This window comes from Leuciscus leuciscus, assembly GCF_965113295.1.
Source record: "Leuciscus leuciscus genome assembly, chromosome: 3".
In the NCBI taxonomy this organism is placed as follows: Eukaryota; Metazoa; Chordata; class Actinopteri; order Cypriniformes; family Leuciscidae; genus Leuciscus; species Leuciscus leuciscus.
Genome location: NC_138727.1, coordinates 3,819,050 through 3,846,119, shown reverse-complemented (window position 1 = coordinate 3,846,119; position 27,070 = coordinate 3,819,050). Strand labels below are relative to the sequence as shown.

Below are 27,070 nucleotides of genomic sequence, written 5' to 3'. Positions count from 1 at the left end.
CTTCGAGGAAGATAATTCAACACTTCTTCACCTCACAAATGTTGTGCTAGAGCAAAATAAGCACTCGTTTTGGAATCAGCTCCCTAAATTTAGTAAGAAACAAGTGTTGGATTTGATTCAGCAAATATGATGCTGCGCGGTGTTATTCACTAATTAGATGTTAGCATGTGCATGAGTTTATAGGAAGTGGGAAATACGCCATAATATGTGAACTTTCCCTATGTGAACTTTTACTTCATATCCCACTTTCCTGAATTCCAGCTGGGACTCGAGACCCAAATTGAAGTTGTCCATACAAAATTGTGAAGAGAATTCCCTAAACTAAATGTCACCATATGCTCTGAGGCTGAAGGCTTACCTTCAACGTCCAAATCACTTCTAGTTTTGGCAGCCACTCATAATTTGCCCACAGATATCTGGGATTTCCTCGAGTAAAAGAAAGGCACATTGAAAGAGATGCAGAAAATGCCAAACAACGTGCCTGTTTTAATAACTATCTCTTCTCAATTCTTATAACGTAATGCCAAAAAATAGTAATATAAATCTCATGAAGAATATTACATATTTTACCTGCAAAATGTATTTTGCATTTAAAAAATCATCAAGAAAAAGTCTATTTAAATGCAGCATTTCTGGACATTTATTTTTTCCTTAATTTTTTTTCGGAAATAATTTTTTGCACCACACAAAGAGGCAAATGTGCATAACTGTCATTTAAAAAATAATACTAAACACACACACACACACATACATGCAGTATTTATTTATTTATTTGATAATCCAATAAATTAATAAGTAAACAACACAAATGCCATAATTTTTTATGCTTTCTATGTTAGTGTTGCTAAAATGCGGCCACTTTTAAAGGAACACGCCGACTTTTTGGGACTTTGGCTTATTCACCGTATCCCCCAGAGTTAGATAAGTCCATACACACCCTTCTCATCTCCGTGCGGGCCGTAACTCTGTCTGACGCACCCACCACTAGCCTAGCTTAGCACAAAGACTGGAGGTAAATGGCTCCAGCTAGCATACTGCTCCCAATAAGTGACAAAATAACGCCAACATTTTCCTATTTACATGTTGTGATTTGTATAGTACAAATAACAAAGTCACATGAGACACAGCCAGAGTTGTTCGCTCAGAGTTGGAGTAAATCACTCCGCAGAAGTAGCAGTGCTTCGCCTTCTGAGAATATAGTTCCCAGTGTGTATACGGTTAGAAGATGGCTGTGTCTCATGTGACCTTGTTATTTGTACACGCTGTGACTATACAAATCACAACATGTAAATAGGAAAATGTTGGCGTTATTTTGTCACTTATTGGGAGCAGTATGCTAGCTGGAGCCATTTACCTCCAGTCTTTGTGCTAAGCTAGGCTAGCGGTGGGTGCGTCAGACAGAACTACGGCACGCACAGAGATGAGAAGGGTATGTGTGGACTTATCTAACTCTGGGGGATACGGTGAATAAGCTAAAGTCCCAAAAAGTCGGCGTGTTCCTTTAAAGAAGCGTGATGTAAACTCCCTAATAACGCTGAGACGTTAAACCTCAAACTCCACGCTATCAGCAGCTTTTACCTTGCACTTTAATGGAAATACGCTCTCAAGCAAACTATGCCATGACCCACTGATCCAAAGCTTTTACAAAACGGACAGACGGCAGCAATTCATCCAACATTCCCATCGCCGGCCCCTTATCCACTGAAAGATGGACTCCATACATACAGGAGGAGGCACTCAACCCTGCCGTAATTTAAAGTCCATTTAATGTACATTAACAGCCTTATGAGCATTTTTCCAGTTCCCCGCTCAAAGCCCCACAGCACTAATGAGGGGTCACACACACCGCTCGCTGGTGGAGCTGCTTCTGTTAAATGTCAACGGAGGAATATGCAGTTAGCCAGAAACGCAGGTGTCTAGAGTGATGCATGCAGGCTATTAAAAGGAGAGGTTCTAAAAACTACTACGGCGTCCATCTACTCAGAAGGGAGCAAAGCGGAAGTAAAACTTTATTATGCTTATTTTGTGAATGTCAGAGGAGTGATATAATGACACAAATTAATGTGCAAAGCCTGCAGTACTTCATCGTTTTGTGGCATTCAGAACAGATTTCCCAATGTATTAAAATTACAATTAAGTTGCAATGAGATGCAAACAGGATGCAGAATTTTCTATAAAAAAAATGTATGTAAGAATTTGTAATAAATTAATGATAAATTATCCATAAAAGGGTTATATATATATATATATATATATATATATATATATATATATATATATATATATCCCTTTTATGGATAATTAAATATATATATATATGAAGACTTCTGAAATTTTCTTCTAGAATGATAATTTTTATCAAGCTTGTAGGTTGCTGAACCTAAATATACAAGCTTGATAAAAATGCTAATATATATATATATATATATATATATATATATATATATATATATAATTATTATAATTATTATTATTATAATTATTATTTATTTATTTATTTATTTATTTATTTATTTTTGCAGTTGGTTATCATATCTGGTTTAGAGTTAGAAAGCATACAAAATTGCAATGCATTCATCCATAATCGGACTCAATTCGTTTTTGGGAAATCTGGGAATGGTAGAGCAATGGGAAGGGGGAGAGCGCTGGTCACTGCAGAGATGCTAACTGGAGCGTGCCGCAGTATTACAGATAGCAGCTGGTGCTGGAGTTTGGAGTTTGTCCAGGAACGGCCCGAGGCGTCCGCCGATCCCCTCCACTCATCTGGAATGGACAGACTGACCTGTTCCTCCGCAACAAGCCACCGAGGCTCAGTTGTCATCCGGACGCTAAAAGCCTGCTGAGCTGCGCTCTCCACAATCACGGATAAACCGCCTCAGACTCTGCTAGACCTCATCATGTGTTTGATAATGCTTCTGTTAATGTAACTTATATGGTTCATGTCGACTCATCATCAGACTGACCATGTGACCACTGCCTAAATATTAGCCGATTAGCCTATAATACTAATACCCTGGAAATCCAGAGTTCTCGCGAGAGCACAAGTTGAATTTGCTCAGCGAGTTTACTCTGGCATCGAGTAATGATGCTCATTAAATATGCCCTTGTATCCGAGCTGCACCAATCACATCGGGTTATCTGATATAGGCGGGCCAGAGGCGAGCTAAACAGAAGACGACAGCGCTGTGACGTCGAAGTCATCAGTAAACATTGCAAGATGGCTATGGACGAACACCAGTTGTTTGAAACGGCTTTGGCCGCTACAATGAACGAGTTAGACTTGGCTTTTTATCTAAAAGAGGAACAGAAGACGCCGCTCGAATCGTTCCTTTGCAAGAAGGGCGTTTTTGCTGTTTTGCTGACCGGATACGGCAAGAGTTTAATCTACCAGTTAGCTCTGGTGGAAGCTAAGCGATAACTTGTTGTGATTGGTCGTAGTGTTATCCAATTGTGTGCAGTGAGATTTTCAAATGCATGCTTGGTGCCGCCCCTCAAGCTGGTCGATACCAGACCATTAATCTTTCAGATTTAGGTCTTGATTTCCAGGCTATAATACTAACAGAAGTTGAACTGAATTGATGCCATAAAACTCAGGGCTTTTATACACCGAGAACATCATCAAAAGAGAATCAGAACAGGTGTGTGTTATTAGGAACTATGGAAACTAATGAACAAACAGGGAAACTAACTATGAACTCAGGCAAACGGAGGGAAAACAAAACTAAAACAGATCATGCACGTCACAGGTACAAAAGGATTTAGAATTTGAATTCACGGAAACTGAATTCAATTGGTATGGAATTCAAACATACTCATATGAACTCATTTAATTATTGATCAGTTACCCATAGAATGTGTTGTACTGTATTCCCAGAAATATTAATACCATATTAATGTTTTAAATAATGCCTGTATTGAACACTAGTGAAACCTGTCTATTCAGCTGAGGGAAAAAAAAAATATTGTACATATCAGGGAATATTTATGCATACTTAGTCAAAATATTATGCCACTTATTTAAAAATAAAAATATTTTAAAAAAATTGATCTAGAGGAAAAGCAAGTTTCACTAAACATTCTGGCTAAATCACGGACTGAAACATCAATAAGGCGGATTAATTGGCCTATAATATTAACAGAAAACAACTGATTTCTTTGTGTGTGTGTGTGTGTGTGTGTGTGTGTGTGTGTGTGTGTGTGTGTGTGTGTGTCTGTGTGTGTCTGTGTCTGTGTCTGTGTCTGTGTCTGTGTGTGTGTGTGTGTGTGTGTGTGTGTGTGTGTGTGTGTGTGTGTGTGTGTGTGTGTGTGTGTGTGTGTGTGTGTGTGTGTGTGTTTGTGTAAAGCAAATGTAAAGTAAATGTTCATTTAACATCAAAATTGACTATTACTTTCCTGATACATGTTTCTGGTCTCAATGTGAATGGTTCAATGTTAAATCAAATGTTATTTTTTAAAGAAACAAACATTTGCCTAAATGCACAAAAACTAAAACCCGACATTATATCAGCCATAATCAAGATATGTATAGTGATCGCTCAGATATTATCTAGTTGTCACGACGACATAACCATTGAAATACTGGTTGACCACTAACTAGTCTTTAATACAAAAGAATGGAAATGTCAACTATGCACCTACTGTAAAACTTCATCAACTTTTCTATCAGCGGTAGAACACACAAACCCCATACTGTAAATCACAGATTTGATGCATCATGACCCCTTTAAGCAGCTGAAACAGTATCTATATGGCTTGCAAAAATCATTTCCATGATCAAATACAAGTGTTATCCAGAATGCAAACTCCAAATCTTATCTTCTCTCACTAGATGTAAGTTTGCGATCTCATAAATGGATTGGTTTCTGTTTGAGCAGGGCTCGTCGTGGTGCCATTGTTTAAATATTAGTTTAATTCCCCATGCATTAGCATGAGGAACGAGCCGGCATTCCTCTTCCCAGCAGTCTTCACAGACGTAATGGTGTGTGACTCCTCCATCTGAGGCGACTGTCTGCTAGATTTTGATTATTTCATGGATTTTCAACTCTAAATATCTTGTAAAAGCACTGCAATTTTGCGAGGAACAGAACAACAGTCTTTCCATCAGAAAAAGCGAAAGGAAATGCGCAATGTGTGAATCGACTTTGATGGCTGTGACATTTTGTGACAAAAGTGTTTGTGCTGGAATAAAACATACAGACACAAGCAAACAGAGAAATGGAAAGTAAATGGAAACGTGTGAGGTGTTCTTTTCGGCCGCTGGTTTGTTTTTGAAGTGCGGTGACTTCCTCGACACGCTTCGCTGCTGCTTGTTATCCAATTTGTCTTGAGTTCAAGAGGTATTGCGTCTGTCAAAATAAGCTTTTACCCCAACGGCCATCTGAAACAGACCTTGAATTTTTAAGTAACACATATCGAAAGGACAGGGTGTGAATTCTTATTAGGCTGCAAGTTTATGTAAGAAACTCCAGTGTCCTACTCAAGAAGAGTGAAAGTTACTAAAGGTTGTTAATCATGAAAGCCACATCAACATGAAACCAAAACTGATCCTGTGTACCGTCCCAATACACATCATTCAAAGGTTTGGGGTTGGAAAGATGTTTTCATATTTTTGAAAAGGGTCTCTTCTGCTCATGAAGCCTGCATTTAAAAACAATAATATTGTGAAATATTTGTGTAAAATTTAAAACAACCGTTTTCTATTTGAATATATTTTGTATTCCTGTGATCAAAGCTGAATTTTCAGCATCATTACTCCAGTCTTCAGTGTCACATGATCCATCAGAAATCATTCTGATTTGGTGCTTTAAGAAAGATATAAAAGTCCATTCGAATAAACTGTCTGCAATATAATATGAGGATGCATAGTGCTAGAGCCTTTATGTAAATTGTGTGCGGCATTCATCCAATCAAAGACACTGACACAGCAAATATGCAAATAAGCACGTTAACCCCAGGTTTAGGAAAGTACAGTGTTCATCTTATGAATACTCAGAATTAATTGTTATCCCTGGGTATAGTATGAGCAATGTCAAACATGAACCAAGATAAGAGAAGATTCTGTTTAGAATCGTTAACTATTTCAAGTGTGAAAAGTGGCTAAATTAAACATTAAAATAATATCTCTAGAAATCCGTCAAATCACAATGCAAAAAACAAGTCCCATCCTACACTGAAAAAAAAAAATCCGTAAAATTTACGGTAAAAAACTGGCAGCTGTGGTTACCAGAAATTTACCGTAAAAAACATGGTAGCAACATTTTAGGTTTTACAGACTTAACTTAAAATTTACAGTAATAAACCGTATTTCATTATCTGATATAATGTTAATTTACCAACCTTTTGAAGTATTAATATCTGTTTTGTACCATTGTAATACACTGACAACTAACAATCACAACAATAATGAGAATATCATGATCAATTGACGCAGTTCTTCCACAAGAGAGTTAATACTGATATATATATAGAAGCTGCACAGTGTCATTCACACAGACATTAAACACCATCATGGTAACACACATGAAATTTAAAAAATACAATAAACATTAATTTAAAAACATTAAATGTAACACAAAACCCTAATGTACATAACTGATTAGAAGAAAAAAAAACTAGGAAAACTATGACGAAACAGTTATTTTAACAAAAATACATCAAATGTGATGCAATTTATGGTTTTTGATTGTAAATTATACAATGACTTGTTCGTTTTCACTTCCCAAAACTGTAAATTTAACGGTACTTTACTGTAAAATTACATTAAATGTTCCACGATTAGATAATTAGATCTATCACAGTTATTTACCATATATAGTAAGGAAACTTTCTGTTAACCAATTAACAGTTTTTCACTATAGCATTTTTACAGTCTTTTACTGTTAAAATCAAGATACTTTTTTACAGTGTACATTTTTCTCCTCAATGGCAGACTCAGAAATGCTTCAACATGAAGTCAGATGCTTTACCTGGTGACTTGTGAACAATGTCTTCTGATCGTGAACAAAGAGCATCTTTCAGACATTTGAACTGACCCTTGGGTTTAATTTAGACTCCCGACAAACTCCTGCTTTCTTCAAATCTGCACGGCACCAATAACTTTCAGAAGACGCTGCGGAACGTGATCTTGTGTGCATGAGCGGCTCTGAATGCGTTACCACAGTAATTTAAGTCATCTGTTTGTTTTTTAGCATCGGATATATTTCCTGATGAACTTCCCCTGGGCACGACCAATGCCAAATTTCGTCAAGCGTGTAATGATTTTCTTATGTAAACAACAATAAAGCCGTCCCGCGGGGAGCTTTATTTGTGCGGCTGACACCTTGGTGTGTTGTTTGAGAGCTGGAAACTTGCTCTGCATTACTTGCACATCCTTCAAATCTTCTCCATAGTGTCTTTCCAAGGGGGTTTTGGATACAGTCAGGCCCCAAAGGACACTACAAAGAGTTCGTGAAGGGAAAAGACGGTGCAAATCAAAGGTGCTTCAAATACTGCGACTTTTCAATCCAGGCTAGAAGAAACTCTTCAGGATGAAATATACGTCCTTCCCCTGATGTTTCTTAGGCTCTTGCATCCAGATGTTGCTTGGCCAAAGACACTAACAAAACTAGATTTTTTACATTTTCTGAAGAATATCGAGTGACGCAAGACATGCTGCCAAAATGTTAGTAAAAAACAAACCCTAAAATGGCGAATAACAACAGTACACGTCAATGTGTTTAGCTTCCAACGAATTAGAGGTAAAAGAACGTTTCGCAACATCTCAAGGCTTACTTTCAGATCTTCTACATCGGCACAGAAATCTAACAAGATTTACTCGGATAAAGAAAGATCCACATTGTTTGAAGACTTGAGTTTCACTCAATCAGAAAGCTAATTTCCTTCCTAAACCAAATGTTTGGTGGATTCTCAGGACATTGTTTTCCTTAACTAGGGATTTAACCAGTACTTTTGTACCAGGTCCATATAGACCTTGCACATTAAATGAAAATGAGACTTTGAAGCATAATAAAAAATAAATTAAATAAAAAACCTTAGGTAAGACTTTTGTTAGTTTGGTGTTTGGGGACCAATTCTCACTATTAACTAGTCGCTTATTAGCTTGCATATCAGTACTTCTAAAGCACATATTAATGTCTTATTCATGACCATATTCTACATCCCATAATCCTACCCAATACCTAAACGTAACCACTACAACAACTACCTTACTAAGTATTAATAAGCAGTAAATTAGGGGTTTATTTCAGGTGAAAGTCATAGTTAATAGTGAAAGTTTTTTCACAAACTAAAGTGTGGCCAAAGCTTGTTATATTGTGTTGAATTTTCAGATGACACTAAATATGCACTAAAATGGGGTCTTTTCTTTCTTTCTTTCTTTCTTTCTTTCTTTCTTTCTTTCTTTCTTTCTTTCTTTCTTACCAACCTTAAACTTTTGATATCACAATATCACTTTTTTTTTTTATCTACAGTATATTACAGGTTGGTCAACAATCTCTAAACACAATTATTCTGCCTTTCCCACATGTTGTTTGGTAGCATGTAACGAACAGTATGGAAAAATACTGTAAATGATTGCCTTTTTATTGTTACACTAACGTTATTTAAATTACTTTAAACACCATTACGGATAACGACTAGTAAAACGTGACACTAAAACTAGTTTTTAAAACACACTTCAGTGCCTGTAGATGTTGGTCAGTCAATGAAATAAACTGTGTTTGGTTACGATAAAGCTCTCTGAATAACGGAAGCCATCGTTTTCAGCGTTAATCTCGTCTAATCTCGTCTAATCTCGTAACCCTCTCGACCCGTCTTTGTGTTTTCAGCTTGATCACTATTTGGCGTTGCTCCGTCCCTGAAAACAAATGAACATTACAGCATTAAAGCTCTCCATCAGACGAACAGCGAGAGTCATATTTAAATGAGTATCCTGCGATCCGTCACGGGCTATATCCATGACCTGGAAATATCCCACAGACGCTTATCAAACGCTGATCCCTTAAAGCGCAGCTCAGATAACAAACGCCTCTTAGCGTGGAAACAACACTTTCTCTGACCCGTGGTTTCACCTCCTTTCATTCCTTCTGCATTTGTTGTGTTTTTGATGCTGGTGTCCCGAACAGACTGATTCTGTCATCATTTACTCAGCCTCATGTTGATCGAAAACTGCATGTCTTACTTTCTTCGGTGGAAGGAATACAGTTTCTAGGACTGTCAAACTTCAAAAAGGACACACATTTTTTTTTTTTTTTTTTGGGATTTCTTCTTACAGTGTCTTTTGAAGTTTGTGTGAGGAACAGACTGACATTTAAACAGTTATCTCATGCATACTTGTGAATACTCAAACTATTAAGCATGTTCATAAACTGGTGACATCAAGTCTATATTGACTATATTTGAATGAAAGAGTTACACTGGATTATCAGCAAATAGAATTTTCAGTTTCAAGCTGTTTCTCGTAGAAATCTATCGCATGAATTTAGAAGACTTGCAAAATAGCAGTCAAGTTAAATAACTATGTTAAGATATATTTTTTATGTTGTCTATTTTTTTTTTAATACAAAATCCTCTTTTTTTTTTATGTTTATCGACATCCTCTGAAGTGTTGTTATCATGAACTAAAAATAAAACTATTAAAAATAATTTGAGCTAAATTAAATAAAGCTGAAATCAAATAAAACTAAACCTTAAACTAACAAATCTTAAATGAAAATTGGAAACGTTGCTTTGAAGCTGAAATACAAATACCGGTAAATAAAACTTAAACTTAACAATCTTAAATGAAACTTAGAAATGTTGCCTTGCAGCACTAAAATGACTAAAACTGAAAGACAAAAGTCATAACACATAACAAAATGGCTCAAATTTTCAAATGAAAACTGAAAATATACAAATAAAAGCTATCATATATAAATAATACTGATTGTAAGTAAATCGTCAAACCTGTAATGAACATCTCAATATGACGGACATCTCAGTTTATCATCTATGAAAAATGAAAGTCATACAGATCTGAAACAACATGAGGGTGAATAAATTATAAAATTAAAGATTTGCATTTGACGTTATAGTTAAATAATAATGGTTCTTTGGTGGTTCTTTGATATATATTTATGACTTTGTTTGGAGATTCATTCAGATCAGTGTTGTGGTTTCTCAATTATTTAAAACACTAGTACATAGAAGATTTTCTAAAGATCTAAAGCATAATAAAAAATGTAAAAAATGTGGAACCGACAAAGTTTCTCCAATGCCATCAGACTGGAAATCTCTATTTGCTTGTATGACCACGCAAACCACGCTTTAATGGTGAACACAATGTCTATTGAACTTCATGCTGGTTTAAATAAGTCGTGTTGCACTCCTCCTTACTGCAATCTTCTCGTGTGTGAAAGTTTGTATTTCCGGCGTTCGGGAGGAAGCTGTAATCCTCCTTCTATACATTACTGTTATTGACAGGCAGGTGATTGAAAACAGCGATGTCTCGCCGAACTCTTCCTGAGGCTCAAACGCTTTCTCACCGCCGTCTATACGAGAGTTTAAGAGCGGAGCTGAAGGGCTCTCCACTGACTTCATGTATTTCACACATGGATGCTTATAAGCTTACAGAAGTCAAATTCACTGCGGCCACGCTCACATCCAGCTTTAATCCGTCGCAGAGAAGTGATGGAAAGTTTAAGCCCCTAGAAACTAAAGACGAGCTTTTCTGAACCCTGTTTGAGAGGCTTAAAACAATCCTTTTGTTATAGGCTGAATAGATTATATTAATGGTATCTGCACGACGGCTATTTAAGTTTGGTATGACAGCCATTACAGCAAGAGTACAATACTTTTGTCTATTCTCAATGAGCCACACTGCTACACTCTTAAAACTAAAGCTTCCAGAAGGGGGGTTTTCATAGCGATACAATCCCAAAGAACCAGTTCTTAAAGAAACCATTTTTTTTTTCTTAGTGTTAAGAACATATAAAAAAAAAATAAAAAAAAAAAATAAAAAGAACCTTTTGTGCAATGGCACATTTATATAATTGAGCTTTAATTAAGAGTGCTTTATGCATCGATTTTAATTACTCGTGAGGCATTTTAACAGAAACATCTCAGAAGAACTGGATACTTCCAGTCGAGAGCAACATCTGAGCAATAACCTTTCCACAGTCCCACTATAAGAGAAGCATCTTCACTTCAAATATGACACTGGCAGAGGCAGAGAGTAATGGGCAAGCGTTTCTCGCCGTCTCTCTTGAGGAGAGCTGAATTAAAGCTGCAATATGTTCAAATCACGTCAGATGAAAACAAAACACTCTCATTGCAGCAGCGAGATCAAGTAGCAGCATATGCCTTGTAGCCACTCGAGGAATAAAAACAAACAAGACTCCACACGTACAGGAGAACACACACACACACACACTGATCACGCTTTAGAAATGGTCTTGAGACTCTTCTTCACTCCTGCAGCTATAGTCAGGTGGAGCGTGTTGACATATTGCACTGGCAATTTCAACAAAATGTAATAACTTTGCCTCTAAAACATATTTTCTTCTTAATGTTCAATCCTTTGCCTTCAAACATGGCTTATGCAACACCTTTTTACCCAGCTGCCACACATTTCTTTTTATTGAATATCCCCTTTCACCTACAAAAAAAGGAAACACCATTTCATGTAGACTCTAAAAGCAATATCACGGGTTAAATATGGCCAGAGCTCGATGGAAAGCATGTGTAGCATGTTGAGGATTACCACATAACATCGACCTGTCACTCAATACAAGAGAGAAACACTCTGTCACCTGCTCCATCAATTCCAGTTATATAAGCTATGTATATATATATATATATATATATATATTTGTTCCTATATTTTTTGATAACTGTTTTACAAGAAAATATTATTATAGTATTTCTCGTCAAGGTTACGTATTTTCTTTGTGATTGGTTTTTAAATTTACTAGCATTTTCTGAGTTTTTTATCATAATCTTTAATCAGAATAGTTTCCTCTCCCTCTTGCAGTGACATCTCTTCTCTTCTCTGATGGCGAGGGCGGGGCAACCTGTCACTCACACGAGATCGACCAATAGCAAACCACAACCATCCAATCAATTCCCCACAGACAAAATCAAGCCCCGCCCACATTTCTTCTTGTTCCAGAAGCCGTTTCACTCAGATATACGTCACAATAGCGAAGAAAAGACCATCACAACTTCCGTTTCATGCCGGCTTTAACATCTTGTGGTCATGGGAGTTGCGTTTAACTTCCAAGTTTGGCCTTCCCAGCGTGGTTAAATGCAGAGAGCACTTGTTGTGAACAAATCGCCATCGCCAGCGGCCCAGGAACGGTGCGGCTCTGAGCTGTTTTAATGAAGTCTCGTGAGCAGCGTGGTCTCAGAGGGAGATCTGCCCCTTAAAGCAGTGCCGAGTGGCCCTTCGCACCTCTTTATACTCCCTCTCCACTGCCAGGAACACTATACAAAGCCTGTCTGCAATCACTTGAAATCCCCCACTGCCTAATTAGACACCTCTGCACCTCCAGCACAACGCCTAAAATGGACTTTCGAGTAGGCCTACTGCTTGTTTTTATTGCACTTATACCTTTGGTACACGTCGTGAATCTATATATACACGGAGTACACAACTACATCATAGAATATGACAAATAAAAGAATCCTCACTGGGACGCGTGCATCTTGACCCAGTAGACTCAGGTGGCTCCATAGTGGCCCATATGCATATAGTTATCAATGCATAGTTGTTCTAGTTAGCCACAAAAAGTTTAATTTTGCATTCACAAAATGCAATATAATATAATTAATTAGTATAACATCATACAATTTTAAACATAAATATATGTATTTATTTATTTTTAAAGTGTATATCTGCCTTATTTATTTATTTATTATTATTTTATTATTTTTAATTTTTTTAAGTATCTTGATAACTAAAGTAGAAAAGTAGAGGCAAAGGTCAAATCAAATGGTTTCGGCAGCACACACAAATGTGCAGGTACTAAAGCATTAATCAGGCCTCAACCAGTTTGGGAATCACATTTTTCCCAACATAATTTACTGGCGTCCATTAAAAAGAACACATTTATGCACAACTCAGCTTCTCACATCGATCGAATTCAATGAAGGGAAATAAACCATGATTGCAATGATACTGAACAGCAAAGTCATGAAAAAAGTAACAATTTTGCACAATTTTTCTGGCTACACAATAATTCCTTTGAAACGTTCCTGCGGTGTGACACTGCATATCTTAAACTACACACATTCCATGTAGATTCAATTAATATGTGGTCATGAAATCTGCATGTGCAATAAATAAAAAGTACAAATGTTTAGAGCAGCATGTTTTAGCATGTCATTAAAGCCTTCATCATTTCAACTTCAATTAGCTGTAGGAAATGAAACCTTTGTTGGCTTCATGTTGGGGTCCTGAGTCACATCATTTTCAAGGACTCCCAAGAGATTGCCTGTTCCATAGAACTTTGATTGATTGTTTGTTTGTTGTGTTTTTTCCCCTTTTTTTAGAATAACATGCAAATGCATCATCAGGCTTTTTGTTTTAAAATATACAAAAAAAAAATGTTAATCATTGTTGATTTAAATTTTTTTTTTTATATTAAAATGTCAATAGCTGCTTAAAACCTTGTACAAAACTGTTATTTCTACAATTGTTCTGTGTGAATATGCTGTGCATTGTATTATTTTAAATGATTCATCCAACATTTCTTTAAAAAAAAAAAAAAAAAATTGTGTTCTTTGCAGTTGAATAGTGAAAATATAAGATAATTATTTGTTGGCTCTTTTCTCTGAGGACAATAAAACTATATGCCATGTCAGCTTATATACAGTGTCTTCAATAAATATTATTTCAAAAGGTTTGGTAAGATAAAAAAAAAAAAAATAAGACTCTTCTGCTCACCAAGGCTGCATTTATTTGATCAAAGTGTTGTTAGATCTCATTACTATTTTAAATAACTGTTTTCTATTTGAATATATTAAAAAAATAAAAAAATAAATGTAATTTACAGCATCATTACTCCAGTCTTCAGTGTCACATGATCCTTCGGAAATCATTCGGATATGTTGATTTAAAAATCAAGAAACATTTCTGATCATTATCAGTGTTCAGAACAGTTGTTCTGATTCATATTTCCTGAATACAAAGTTCAAAAGAACAGCATTTATTTGAAATAGAAACCTTTTTACATTATAAATGTCTGCAATGTCACTTTTGATCAATTTGATGCATCCACGCTTAATAAAGTATACATTAAAGAAAATAAAAATAATAATATTTTCCAAGTTCAATTTTCCTCTTCATGGCTTTAAATCAACTGGTGAGTTTTAGTGCTTGGAAAGAAGGCCTGTGCTCTTTCTTTACGATAAACCTACAATAAGATTTTAGTTTACGTGCAGACCTGTGGTGCGAACGATGGCCTCTATCTACAGCATCATCACTGCAGAACGTCTCCCAGTGTCTCACACACAGGTGTGTTTCGAGCTGGTTGCAGAAGGCCATTGCTGAGAGACTGACTGGTGTGTAATGAAGTCGAGGAGAACCAGTCAGTCCACACGCTCGGGATGCAGTCCGTCTCGGCTCTGTTTCCATCGCTTTCCTGACCCAACGCTGTCAGACTTGAAAACGCTCACAGGTTTCTCTCTTCAGCTGAGAATGGATTTCTCCACAGACGTGTTACACTGTCAGCTGCAGTCTTTAAGAGACAGAGTCGTATTTTTAACTGCAGTGTTGCTTTTGATAAAGCAGACGGGAATATAAACTAGATCGGGGAGACTGAGGTACTTTTTACATCACTTGTCTAGGCATGGAGCAATGAGATGTAAATATAATAGCCCTAATTATCGCAGGATGAACAGAAAAGAGAAGCAATTAATATATTAGAGATGCACTGATACTAAATTACCGACAACAACAGTTTGATTTTCTTACGGGTGATTCATAGATTCATAAAGCCTGTTTGATCAGTTTTTTACTGCGTTATTGTCGCGTTAACTTGCCCTAAATTCAACACAAGACATTTCCTTCATACATAGTATGAGGTTTTTTTTTATCCCCCTTTTGATTGACAGGATATAATCTGCCCTGATCATCACCTATTTTTAAACAATCGGCCAATGGTGAAAATAATTGCTTTATCGGACGATACCGATCATTGGCCGATACATCGGTGAATCAATACGTATATACAACATAATTGAGACAAAAACAATATACTTATGCACAATACCATTCCAACTATTATTTTGCAGCACATTGATAACATTTTCATAATAAATAAATGAACAGGACAATTTAAATATGAAATATTTTTAAAAAGGTTATTTCATTAGCCAAACAACTTAAAGGGATGGTTCGGAGTAAAATCAACCTAGGGTCCTTTGCACCATGACCTCGAGCCAAACACCCCCCAGAAGCCTTTTTCCCCTTGGTTGAACATTATTAAAGTTAGAGCTTATTTAGAGATATCAGCCGGATGGCTTAGTGCAGGCGCTAATGGATCCAATGATGTATCTGGTAAATTACCCCACTAATAATGCCCAGAATGGTACCAAACTTCTACAGTAGTACAAATAGGTTCTGTACTCATAAAACGAGGCATTGAAAAGTTTGTAAGTACATCAGGAGTTTATTTGCCTGATGGCTAATGCTACCGCTAACCCGGACGTCGACGTCACTTCAGGGGCTTGGGAAAAGCACGTAAAAGTCCTGGCAGAAAGCGATGCATATGGATGTAGTGTAACGACGCCCAGTTCCAGGAATGCACTAATATTTTGTTGGTAATACCAGTTTGCAACAATTATTAGTTAAAACTAAGTTGTCAACCCTTCGTAAAAAAATTATAATTGTCGTTACACTACATCCTTATGCATCGCTTTCTACCAGGACTTTTACAGGCTTTACCCAAACCACTGAAGTGACCTCGACGTCTGGGTTAGCGGTAGCATTAGCCATCAGGCAAGTGTTATTTAAATAAACTCCTGATGTACTTACAAACTTTCCAATGCCTCATTTTATGAGTACAGAACCTATTTGTACTACTGTAGAAGTTTGGTATCATTCTGGGCATTATTAGTGGGGTAATTTACCAGATACAGCCTTGGATCCATTAGCGCCTGCACTAAGCCATTCGGCTGATATCTCTAAATAAGCTCTAACTTTAATAATGTTCGACCAAGGGAAAAAGGCTTTTGGCTCGAGGTCATGGTCATGGTGCAAAGGACCCTAGGATGATTTTACTCCGAACCATCCCTTTAAGTCAAACAACTGAGATTGTTTTGTTTTACATAATGGCTGTTGATCACCATGTGTGATACACTGTATTTTTAGACCTAGATATGTTAAATTTAAAAAAATATTATGCCAGATAAATATTACAAAATATCCCAAACAATTAAATTACACTTAAATATAGTAGCATGCATCTTGGCAAACTACAGATTGCGAAAGTGTCAAAGTTCAACACTGCAGACGAAGAGTGCCGCATAAAAAGCAAACAATAAGCGATTCACTGCAGGCCAACGTTAATAAAGGAGGCGCACAGTTCAGCCAAGGTGATCCTTCCATAAATCCCCCATAAATGTGAATTGGCAAGATATTGCAGATGGTCGGCTATAAAATGTAGCTTGAACAAATCTGCATCTAAAAGCCAAGTATCACACGGTTTAGATGTCAGAGCTGCACTTTAAACCCTCTTGATTAATGTGATGTTCTGTGTTCTGAAATGAAACCACAATCGTCTGGTCTTTGTAAAACAACCTCACTAAAACAAGTTTATTTTGCCATTTTACTTTTATACATCATTTTAACATTGCACAAATAAAATTAATAACTTGAAAATTAAATATGAAAATTAAAAAAATGAAATGACAAACTGTGCATTCTGGGGATTGTGCTCCCAAGCTAATTTGCCCTGTTTTAGTAAATCTGGCCTTTAATACGCAATGCCAAGTAGATTTTTATATTTTCATGGGGTTTGCATGTGATGGATGGATGGATGGATGGATGGATGGATGGATGGATGGATGGATGGATGGATGGATGGATGGATGGATGGATGGATGGATGGATGGATGGATGGATGGATGGATGGATGGATGGATGGATGGATGGATGGATGGATGGATGGATGGATGGATGGATGGATGGATGGATGGAACGATGGATGGATGGATGGATGGAACGATGGATGGATTTAAAAATGATTTTGGAAGAATGGATGGAAGGATGGATGTATGAGTGGATGGATGTTAACTTTATTTAAAAATGACGATAGATAGATAGATAGATAGATAGATAGATAGATAGATAGATAGATAGATAGATAGATAGATAGATAGATAGATAGAATGCCCTTATCTTAAGTATACACTAAAGTAATAGTGATGCTGGTTTTGATCTGGAAGTCTTCCTTGACATCAACTACTTTAAAGAACATCACAGATAACAAAGTCAGACCGCAGGAAAACAAACGAGCAGAAGAAAGTAAGAACATTTGAAGGGGGGAAAAAAACAACAACCACGTTCCCAAATGATGCAGACAGCGACTACAAGAGCTGCAAGCAACGCTGGGATAATGTAGTGTTGGTTTCCTCGCTGCTCTGGGGGAGACGGCAAGGCAAGACAGCAAAGCTATCGGCTTCTCACGACTGACAGAGAAAACAAAGCGTAGGGTTTTTCTCACCTCGCCCACGCTTACAAACACCGTATGTCCGACACACAACTTCCTGTAGTCAATCTCCACAGTATTAATGCCTTCATTACTTCTGTACATCCGAACACTCTCCAGGGCGCCATCCGGCTCATCTCACCTTCCAAACACTATTCATCAAAATCACAAAAAAAAATTAAAAACCTGTCCAAATAATTAACTTATGTAAATTGATTATTGTGGGCTTTTGCCATTTAATAAAAACATGTCTTTGAGCTTTATTAATGTTGAACTTATGAATGGCGTTGTGACGGCGCGTCCTCTGAAGGGATAAATATCTAATCCAGATCTGTGTGTTCAGCACCTGATGCACTCGTGTTAGTGTTCCTAATTAGCGGTAATTAAGTGCTTTCTAGACTCGCTCCTCGGGGGCACCAGCTAGTTTGCGGCATATTTATGCTCGGATTATTTGGGAGACGTAAAGAAAAACCAATTACGCTTGCAGTGAATCTGAGTTATAGTTTATTACGGTCTCAAATGTCAGATGCAGTCACTTGAAATCATTATTTTTCCTGAAAATGACAGCAAAAGTAAACTAAAATGCAAATTAGGCAAGTCGAAATAAAACGTATTGCCACACCGTCCGATGTGAGGTGAATAGAGAACATCCTACTGACCATCAAACCCCATTATTTTAAAGGAAATTAATGATTTTATTCAGCGAGGATGCAATAAATTCATCGTAAGCGACTTACATTTATAATGTTGCACAATATTTCAAATGCTGTTCATTTGAATTTTCTATTCATCCTGACCCGTTCAACACGACTGTTTTCAACATTGATAATAATCATAAATATTTATTGAGCAGCAAATCATCATATTAGAATGATTTCTGAATGATCATGTGACACTGAAGACTGGAGTAATGATGTGGAAAATTCAGCTTTGATCACATGAATAAATTACATTTTCATATATATTTAAATGGAAAACAGTTATTCAAAATTGCAATAATTTTTCACAATATTCCAGTTATTGTTTTATCAAATAAACACTTAGCGGAGCAGAAGAGATGAAGACATGCGAGTAGCCAATCTTTCACTATAGTATTTGTCAGTTACAATAGTGAGAATAATTGTTGACCTTTAGACGGATGAGAATAATCACGTCTGCAACTCAGCGAACAACAGGAAAAGTCTTTGATAGAAATGCATCAATCTATAAATAATTGTCTGTTTCTGCAAACATCACTGGAGGCAGTGTAGGAGGATTTCCCAGAAGTCCTTACATCAAGCAACTGCCAGACTAGAAATCTGAGTTTTCTGCCATATTATATACAGGCCTTGAGCTATTGTTAGATATTATATTTCTCCATTACCACTGATGAGAGGGGAAAAAAAATCGAATGAAATCAAACATATACTGTTTGGACTGGAATGTGTTTCTATAATGAACTATGGAGGCCTTAAAGGGACAGTTCATCATGTGCTCACCCTCAAGTCGCTCCCAAACATTTTTAGAAAATAAAATGAGATTTTCCTGGGTAACACTTTATAATAAGGTCTCATTTGGTAACATTACTTAACATGCATTAACCATCATTAAGCAAGTAATATTTAACCGTAAGTTAACATTTGTTAATGTTATAGTTCATAAAATGTTCAAATTCACATTAGTTCACAATGCATTAACTTTTAATCTATTAGTAAATGTTGAGATTCACATTAAATTAAGATTAATTAATGCTGTAGAATTATTGTTCTTTGTTAGTTTAAGTTAGCTAATCTTGAATCTTGAATGATCATTTTTATGAAGCGCGTATATTTAAGTTCAACATTTATGCAGGTTACTTATTATTATACCTATTATTACCTAATACCAATTATTATAAATATGCAAATTACCTATTAATTGTCATTTAAGTGAAATTACTTAACTTAAATTTTTTTAACTAAGAGGCTTTTGCATCTGAACTCTTCATATATATATATATATATATATATATATATATATATATATATATATATATATCATTTTATTGTTTTTAACCATAATAACCCTGGTCCTGCATTGTTTTACGTGTTATAAAAGTGAGCAGGGCGTCTAAAATGACTGAAAAAGCAGAACATTAATTTTGTGTTTCACGTTAAATAGAAAGAGTGGTTTGGATCGACTGAATTGTTGGGTCTTTTATCACACTTTGTTGCTTAACATATTTCCCTCTTCAACAAAAGTTCTGTAATTTATCATGGTTCGGTGGTATTCTTTTGAATATATGATCATATAAATATTCCTCTGATGTATTCAAGCAACACTTTGCTTCCTCACCTGGTACTGATGACAGCGGCAGCATAATTCATTCTTCTCACATAAATTAGCATTTTTCCTCTCATGTTCTCTCTTTGTACCTCTGTTCACCTCCTAACTGGCACGACGTTGGCCAAACGCGCTCTGTTTGAGCAGGCTGTGTGTTTCGTAATGAATGCAAATGGATGTGTTTGAATGCGCCGGCGCTGGACAAACAGGCCGAGGACATGCACGACACTGATCAAAGCCTTTTACACGAGCTCCTGACATTTACAGGCCAAGATTTTCATTAAGCAGAGTGATTAGACGACAGACAGGGGACATAAAGAGAGACAGAAGTGACGAGTGAAGCAGAGAGACAGGAACAGACAGATGGGATCAACAGCGCTGCCCTAGACACAGGTGGATGTGATATTAAACACGGGAGATCTTGCTGAACATGCGAGAACCGACATGACAGAGGAACTTTCCTCCAGCAAAATACGTCCATTTAGTAAGCCTATCTGTCAAACTGCCCTGGGCTTTAAGAAAATAGCAGCAGAAGAAGTGGGCGGTACAGACAACATCTCACATCTCACAGCATGAGTAATCCTATACACTAATCACACTAATAGTTACTTTTTTCTGGAAATATAATGCATTGGTTTATATCCACTACTACATAACCATATGGAAATACCAATTTTATTTTAGAATATCCAGTGACTAAATAACACTCCATCTTTATATTTTGAACTTGATGAACACAAGCCAGATTATGTATAACAAACGAGTGAGGAGAAGTCTTCTTTCATCATTCAGAACTGATCAAATGTTACTTCCAAACATAAAGGTTCTGATGTTGCTAAGCAACTGAAAATAACTAAACTCACATTGTACCGAACAAACACCCAGTTAATAAGTTCTCTCTCGTTCTGCCTCGTTCGGAACACATTCGCTCTATACTGTACATTTCTCCCTTACTTTCAAGTAATGAATAATGCAGTCCTGGACACTAAATAAATCGAGCACGGTATATAAAGAGGCAAACAAAACCCCTTCCGGCCGTAACTAAACTGATGATCTTGAGTTAACCATGGGACACTTGAAAGTAGTTAAAACCAGCTGCAAAGTTCGTAAAGTACTAATTTTATTGTAATTGGAGACAATTCAAGATAGCAAAAAATCAATGGTAAAAACAAAAGTTAGTTCAAAATGTAGCCCCGCCCCTTTTCAGAGCTGCGCTTGAAAAAGACCAATCACAAATCAGTATGCAAATAAATACATGGATGAAGACCAATTACACAGCATCGTCGCTGCTGACTCTGAATTCTGAACATTCCATCAAATGGAAACAATGTAATTTCGAATTTTTCAAATGATTTCAGTGCCTAAAGTTAAACTGACAAACTTAGTTTGACGTAGAGTATTGAGCGGTTCTGACTGAATCACTGCAGAAGTTTAGTTTAGTTTTAGAGGTTCCGATCAAACTCTAACCAGAATGTTTGGGGAAAGTAACACTACAAAACTGAAGATAGGCCTACATATAAATGAAGAAGCAAACACAAACAATACAATGCATTGCCCATTAAAATCTCTTTGATGTAAAATATATCTCTTTATGATGAAGCTGAGTAATGCTATGTAACACTTCCCGGATGACCTCAGTGTTGTCAGGCAGCGATTCACCCGCTGAACGCTCACCACACAAACAACAGTCCGTTGAGATCTCAAATGAGCTCATGAGAGGAGCAACAATCAGACCTGTGTGATTAATCAGCCGGATGATTTATCTGAGGACAAAAGCCTTACTTTACTGTGTGTGAGTGTGTGTGTGTGTGTGTGTGTGTGTGTGTGTGTGTGTGTGTGTGTGTGTGTGTGTGTGTGTGTCAGTGTGGCCTGGTAAACCCTACATTATGGGAACAAAATGTTCCCACAAAGATGGCAATATCTGAAATCATTGTCCTTGTCCATTTTTTGGTACAGTAGAAAAATCATTATGTGCACGGAAAGCCCCCATAGAACATGAAAATGTGTGTGTGTGTGTGTGTGTGTGTGTGTTCCAGACATATTTCCCACTGCATGTCTCTTAAAATATTTGTGCTTTGACTAACAGAATTTCATTGGGTTTGTCTCTTTTATTCTGGCCAGAGATGGGAATCTAATCTCATGATTTGGGAATTGTATGATCCGTGTAATGTGGAATGTTCTCACACACCCATGGTTCTGATGTGACATTGATATAGTAGGGGAGAACAGGGAGTGATTTAACTTATGTTTTTTAAATGTCTGTGTTTCGTTTGCTCTATGTGCCTCCAACTGTGATACAATATCCCCACATGTGTCTGTTTTAAATGAAGCTTGTTCTGAAATCTATGGCTTATCCATAAACGTATAATTTTTTTTTTTTTGTCAAGTGCAAAAAAAACTCTGTTTGCTTTTGTTTTGTAAGTCTTTATATTTTGAGCTCAGAAGACCCAAAAACAAAAGTTCTAAGAATGTTTTTCAGATGAAATGTTTTTTGTTTTTTTTTCTCTGAACGTTCAAAACCCCCTGTTTTTTTAATGTTTTAAACTGTTTTTTCTTGGTTATGAGAACATTAGTGGAAACTTAGAAGAAATTTAGAATTCTTAAAACATTATAGGGACGTTACTTTTGAAAGTTTGCTGAAAAAACCTGAAACATGTAGTAAAGTAAAATTTTAAAAAGACTAAAACTAAACATTTAAAAAAAAATGTTTTTTAAATCTTCATGAACGATGTAATAATAAAAAAATGTAGCTAACATTTTGAGAAAATTTTTAAAGACCAGATAACTTCGAACAAACATTCTATTACCGTTGCTGGAAGAACATTTGCTCACAACTTTGAGAGAACCTTGCCAGAACATTAGCTAAAGTTCGGAGGGCATTGCTCATGTTTGAGTGATTTCTGATGATGTCAGTGTTAATGTATACATAATTAGTATTAATGACAGAAAAGACAGGAAAAGCACTGGATAAAGTGCTGGAGGAATTGTTGCCGAAGAAGACGAACTCTTCACAAACGTACCTTCATTTGGTCACTCAAAAATGTGTAAATGTCATTGCATTAAACAATTACACCAAATGTCATCTCCAGACAAATGATGCTACAGCTTTTCTCAGCGATAATTTCATCTTTTCTATAGCTGAAGACGGGTTACATCACTCTTCCAGCCTTGCTAAGCGGATTAGCTGGTTTAGTTGATAGGCCACATAGTAATAGCCTGACAAGTGCCCAGAATCCTTCTAAATCCCTCCAACTTAACCATCTTACTGGCCAGTGGAGACCAACAAACCAACTTAGGCTGGTGTTTCTTCCAATGATGAGTCATATTTGCTCAATGTCTTTAAATCAGCGGGTGCTTCTGTGATTTTAGTGGACGTATCAGAAGTCCTCAAGTCCCACTAACCACAAACAATAAAGATTGCCTTCATGGCAGAAACTGATTTCACCAAGAGCAACATGTTCCTGCACTGACGTCTTTGTTGATCCTGGAACAACATTCCAATCATTCAATCAGATTTGAGGGACAAGTTTACAGTTTATGTCAAGTTTAGGCTTGCAACCAGGGTTAGGTGCTTCTACATCAGTGTTATTCACCAACATTTCCCTCTGGTTTTAGGGATGAGTCATGAATCGCAGGGTAGGTTTAGGCGTAGGGATATGGGTAGGATTCACATTTTCAGACAGAAATGTTGTTCCAGGATCAACAAATTTAGGAATGCGTCTAACTTGGCAAAATCATGACGTGCGTCTTCATGTGCAACACTGTTTTCTTATCATTTCAGACCGAACAAACTATGAAAAGTGCTTGTGCAATCTTTCATTCCAATAAAGGTCAATTACTTTGGTATTTTGTATCTAACGCAATTGCATTCAAACTTTTTGAAGTCTATCTAGCCTCTGACACACACATTTTCAACAGTTACTCCAAAAGCAAGTATCTTGAATAAAGAAATAAAATAAAAACGAACAAAAAAGACCATTGCTTTTGTCATTTGGACTCGCATTGCTTGAGAATTCCTGCATAGGAAAATAAAAAATAAATTATGGATCAGTGATGCAACAGCATACGATACACACTGTAGATGTGCACCAACATCAACAAGAGATATACATGCAGTCTGCAATGAAACCACAGATGCTCATGGGGATCGAGCCCTTGGAGAACCATCAGAAGACAACATGCTCACAGGTGAGACAACAGGGACTAGAGAAATAATCCTATTTTAGAAATGTATAAAAACACTTCATGTACATCATTCAGTCCTCAGTATCCAAGTGCTCTTGCTTTATTCATCTTTCCTTTTTTTATGGATCTACTTTTGTACTGTACTTGTTGTAGCGCTTTGGGTATAAGAAAAGTGCATATACATACAATTTCTTCGTATTATTATTATCAAACTTTTGCCCAAATCAATGTGCATGTTTAATTTATTAATAAAGGACCAGAACAATCTCACAAAAGACGAAACATCATGTTACATCAGGCTACGTCTGCCATCTGAACCAGCAACAAATGTCATTTTAAGGCAAATGCAACTGTATTGTGGGATAAAACACATTATGACTGTATTATCTCATCCTTTCAAACGCTTTCTCTCTTCCTCTGCATTAAGTCCCTGCCATGGTAATCTGCTTTTACTGGGTGAAGCCCTCAAATGTGATTACTCCACAACAGATAACAAAGGGGGAAAACCCTATCTATGCCACAGCATGGAGTATGAATTAAAGCTACACTATGGCCTTAAGGACTCCATAAATCCAATGCTAAACAGGGGCTCGTCCTCCTGAGTGAGCAGGGCCACCTACTGGGGCTGTTTATATTGCATGAAGGGCTTTTAATTGGAGGAAAACTCTTACAAAGAGCCTTAAGAGTTTACTGAGCATGACAAGCAAGTGATGCACAGGTAGATTTGAGATTTACTCGCACTTGCACGTTTTATATGAGTGTGTGTGTGATGATGCAAAATTGTGTTCTTAGTTGCTGAGATTCAACTAAATAGTGGAAAGAAAAAAAGTGCATTGTTGTAATATAACTATATTTCTGTGTTTTCAGTAACGTATTCAGTCCATTTGAGAAGAAAATCTTATTTTACTAATTTATGATTTATACAGTTGAATTTGGTCAATGTCTCAACAGTCAAAGCTTAACAGTCCAACACATACAAAGAACCTCAACGTTAATGATATTGTCTTTTTTAAACTGCATGTAATTGTAGGTTTGGTCTCAAAACTGTTATGTTTTGACCAATATACAAGTTTTAATAATTCACAACATCTGCAACTCATCACATCACATCAATTATGACACTGATCGAAAGTTGAGATGTGCTATAAGATTGACTTCTTCAACTTATCCTGGATGCTCAAAGATTCACAGGTTTAACAGTTCAATGATATCAGCGCAATAACAACTTATGGTAACACTTTATTTAGTGTCCTTGTTACACATGTTACATGTAGTTAGTAATAACTATACACTATGCACAATCACATTCAACTAACCCTAAACCAAACCCCAATCCTAACCCTATTGTAAGTACATGTAGTTAATTATTATTACACAGTACTAAAATGCATAATTACACTGTAACTCTGACAGTGTAACCCCAACTTTTCGTGCCTTTCTGTGAATGTAACAGCTAATCGAGATCATGCTGTCTATATATCCATAAACACCGAGGACAACTGTGGTAGTAAAAGTTTTCAAAGATCCATTACTGAGCTTGTATCATTCATTATAGGCTATTCCATGAGTGAGTTCACATGTAAATCACTTACAAATCATTACTGATCGACCCCATTTATGATCAATGGGCAAACCTGCTGCATGAGCACGAGCTGTTCTCCACCCGAGTGTAGGTTTTCTAACTGACATGTAAGCAGAAATCCTCTTTTACCCCGAGTTTGTGATGTGGCACCTTGTCCTCACCTTGTATCTCCTGATGTGGCACATTATGGAGACTGAAGCCTTTGGTCGTGAACGCCTGGCGCACATCGCTGCAGCTGCGCGATTTTACATCTCCAGCACACGACAGCGACAATAGAAGCGATAAAGAAGTGAAAACCACGACAGGTGTCTTCCACATCCCTCCTGCGAGCAAATCCAGCCGATGCGTAAAAGCGCAAAAACCCAGAAGACGCGCTCAGCGCACCGGCGTCTCCAGTTGCAGGTGGACAAATGTTTCAATCATGCAATCGCTCATCAATGATCAATCACGCGCTCTGTCGCATCTTCTCGTTGCAGAATTCTCCAACGGATCCTCTCAGAACGAACGCGTGCGCGATTACAACGGCGAAACCTCCAGAACAGATCCGGAGCGGCGCGCTCTCAACTTCTGCTCTGTGTTTCTATCAGTGGAGAGAAAGTAGCAATCCTCCCTCTCCCTGTCTCTCACACACACTCAGAGAGAGAGAGAGAGAGACACACAGACAAACCGCACAACCCAGTGGTGAGTATGACAACATGGAAAAACACGGAGTGGATTCATGGAGGCGGATGGCGTTTACCCCTCAGGAGATGCTGAAGCAAAAACTCGAACTACTTTCATTGAAAACATTTTTTTAGAACAGTGCGGATTCGTTTTAATAGTCAACAATAAGATAATTTAGAGTAAAATATATCTATAAAAATCACATGTAAAATGATAATAATATAATGAAATAAAACAATCTAAAATAAACAACAATACATTGTTGTACAATGTACAAGTACAATCAATTAAATGATGTTAATGCCTTTTTTGAAAATATATTTATAGAATATATTTATATATATATATATATATATATATATATATATATATATATATATATATATATATATATATATAATTGGGCTGTCAAATCGATTAATTGCATCTAACATCAACGTTTATATAATATATACTGTCTGTCAGTCTGTCTGTATATATATAAACTTAATCATGTTTATTGCATATCAATTGATTTATTATGATGAGAACCAGTTTAAATAATAACTTTGCAAAACAGAATATAAGATATTAAACTATTAGAAAGAAAGAAAGAAAGAAAGAAAGAAAGAAAGAAAGAAAGAAAGAAAGAAAGAAAGAAAGAAAGAAAGAA

General features: G+C 36.6%; 1 protein-coding gene across 2 annotated transcripts in view; it reads right to left on the bottom strand.

The window, feature by feature from the left end:
• gpc6a (glypican 6a) overlaps positions 1 to 26,385 on the bottom strand; it is a 220,674-nt gene extending 194,289 nt beyond the window's left edge. For both annotated transcript variants that reach the window (XM_082163828.1, XM_082163829.1), the window contains exon 1: positions 25,917 to 26,385. In XM_082163828.1, the coding sequence (XP_082019954.1) occupies positions 25,917 to 26,073 (157 nt within the window). In that variant the 5' untranslated portion in view covers positions 26,074 to 26,385. The remainder of the gene's footprint in view (positions 1 to 25,916) is intronic.
• Between the last annotated feature and the right edge of the window lie 685 nt (positions 26,386 to 27,070).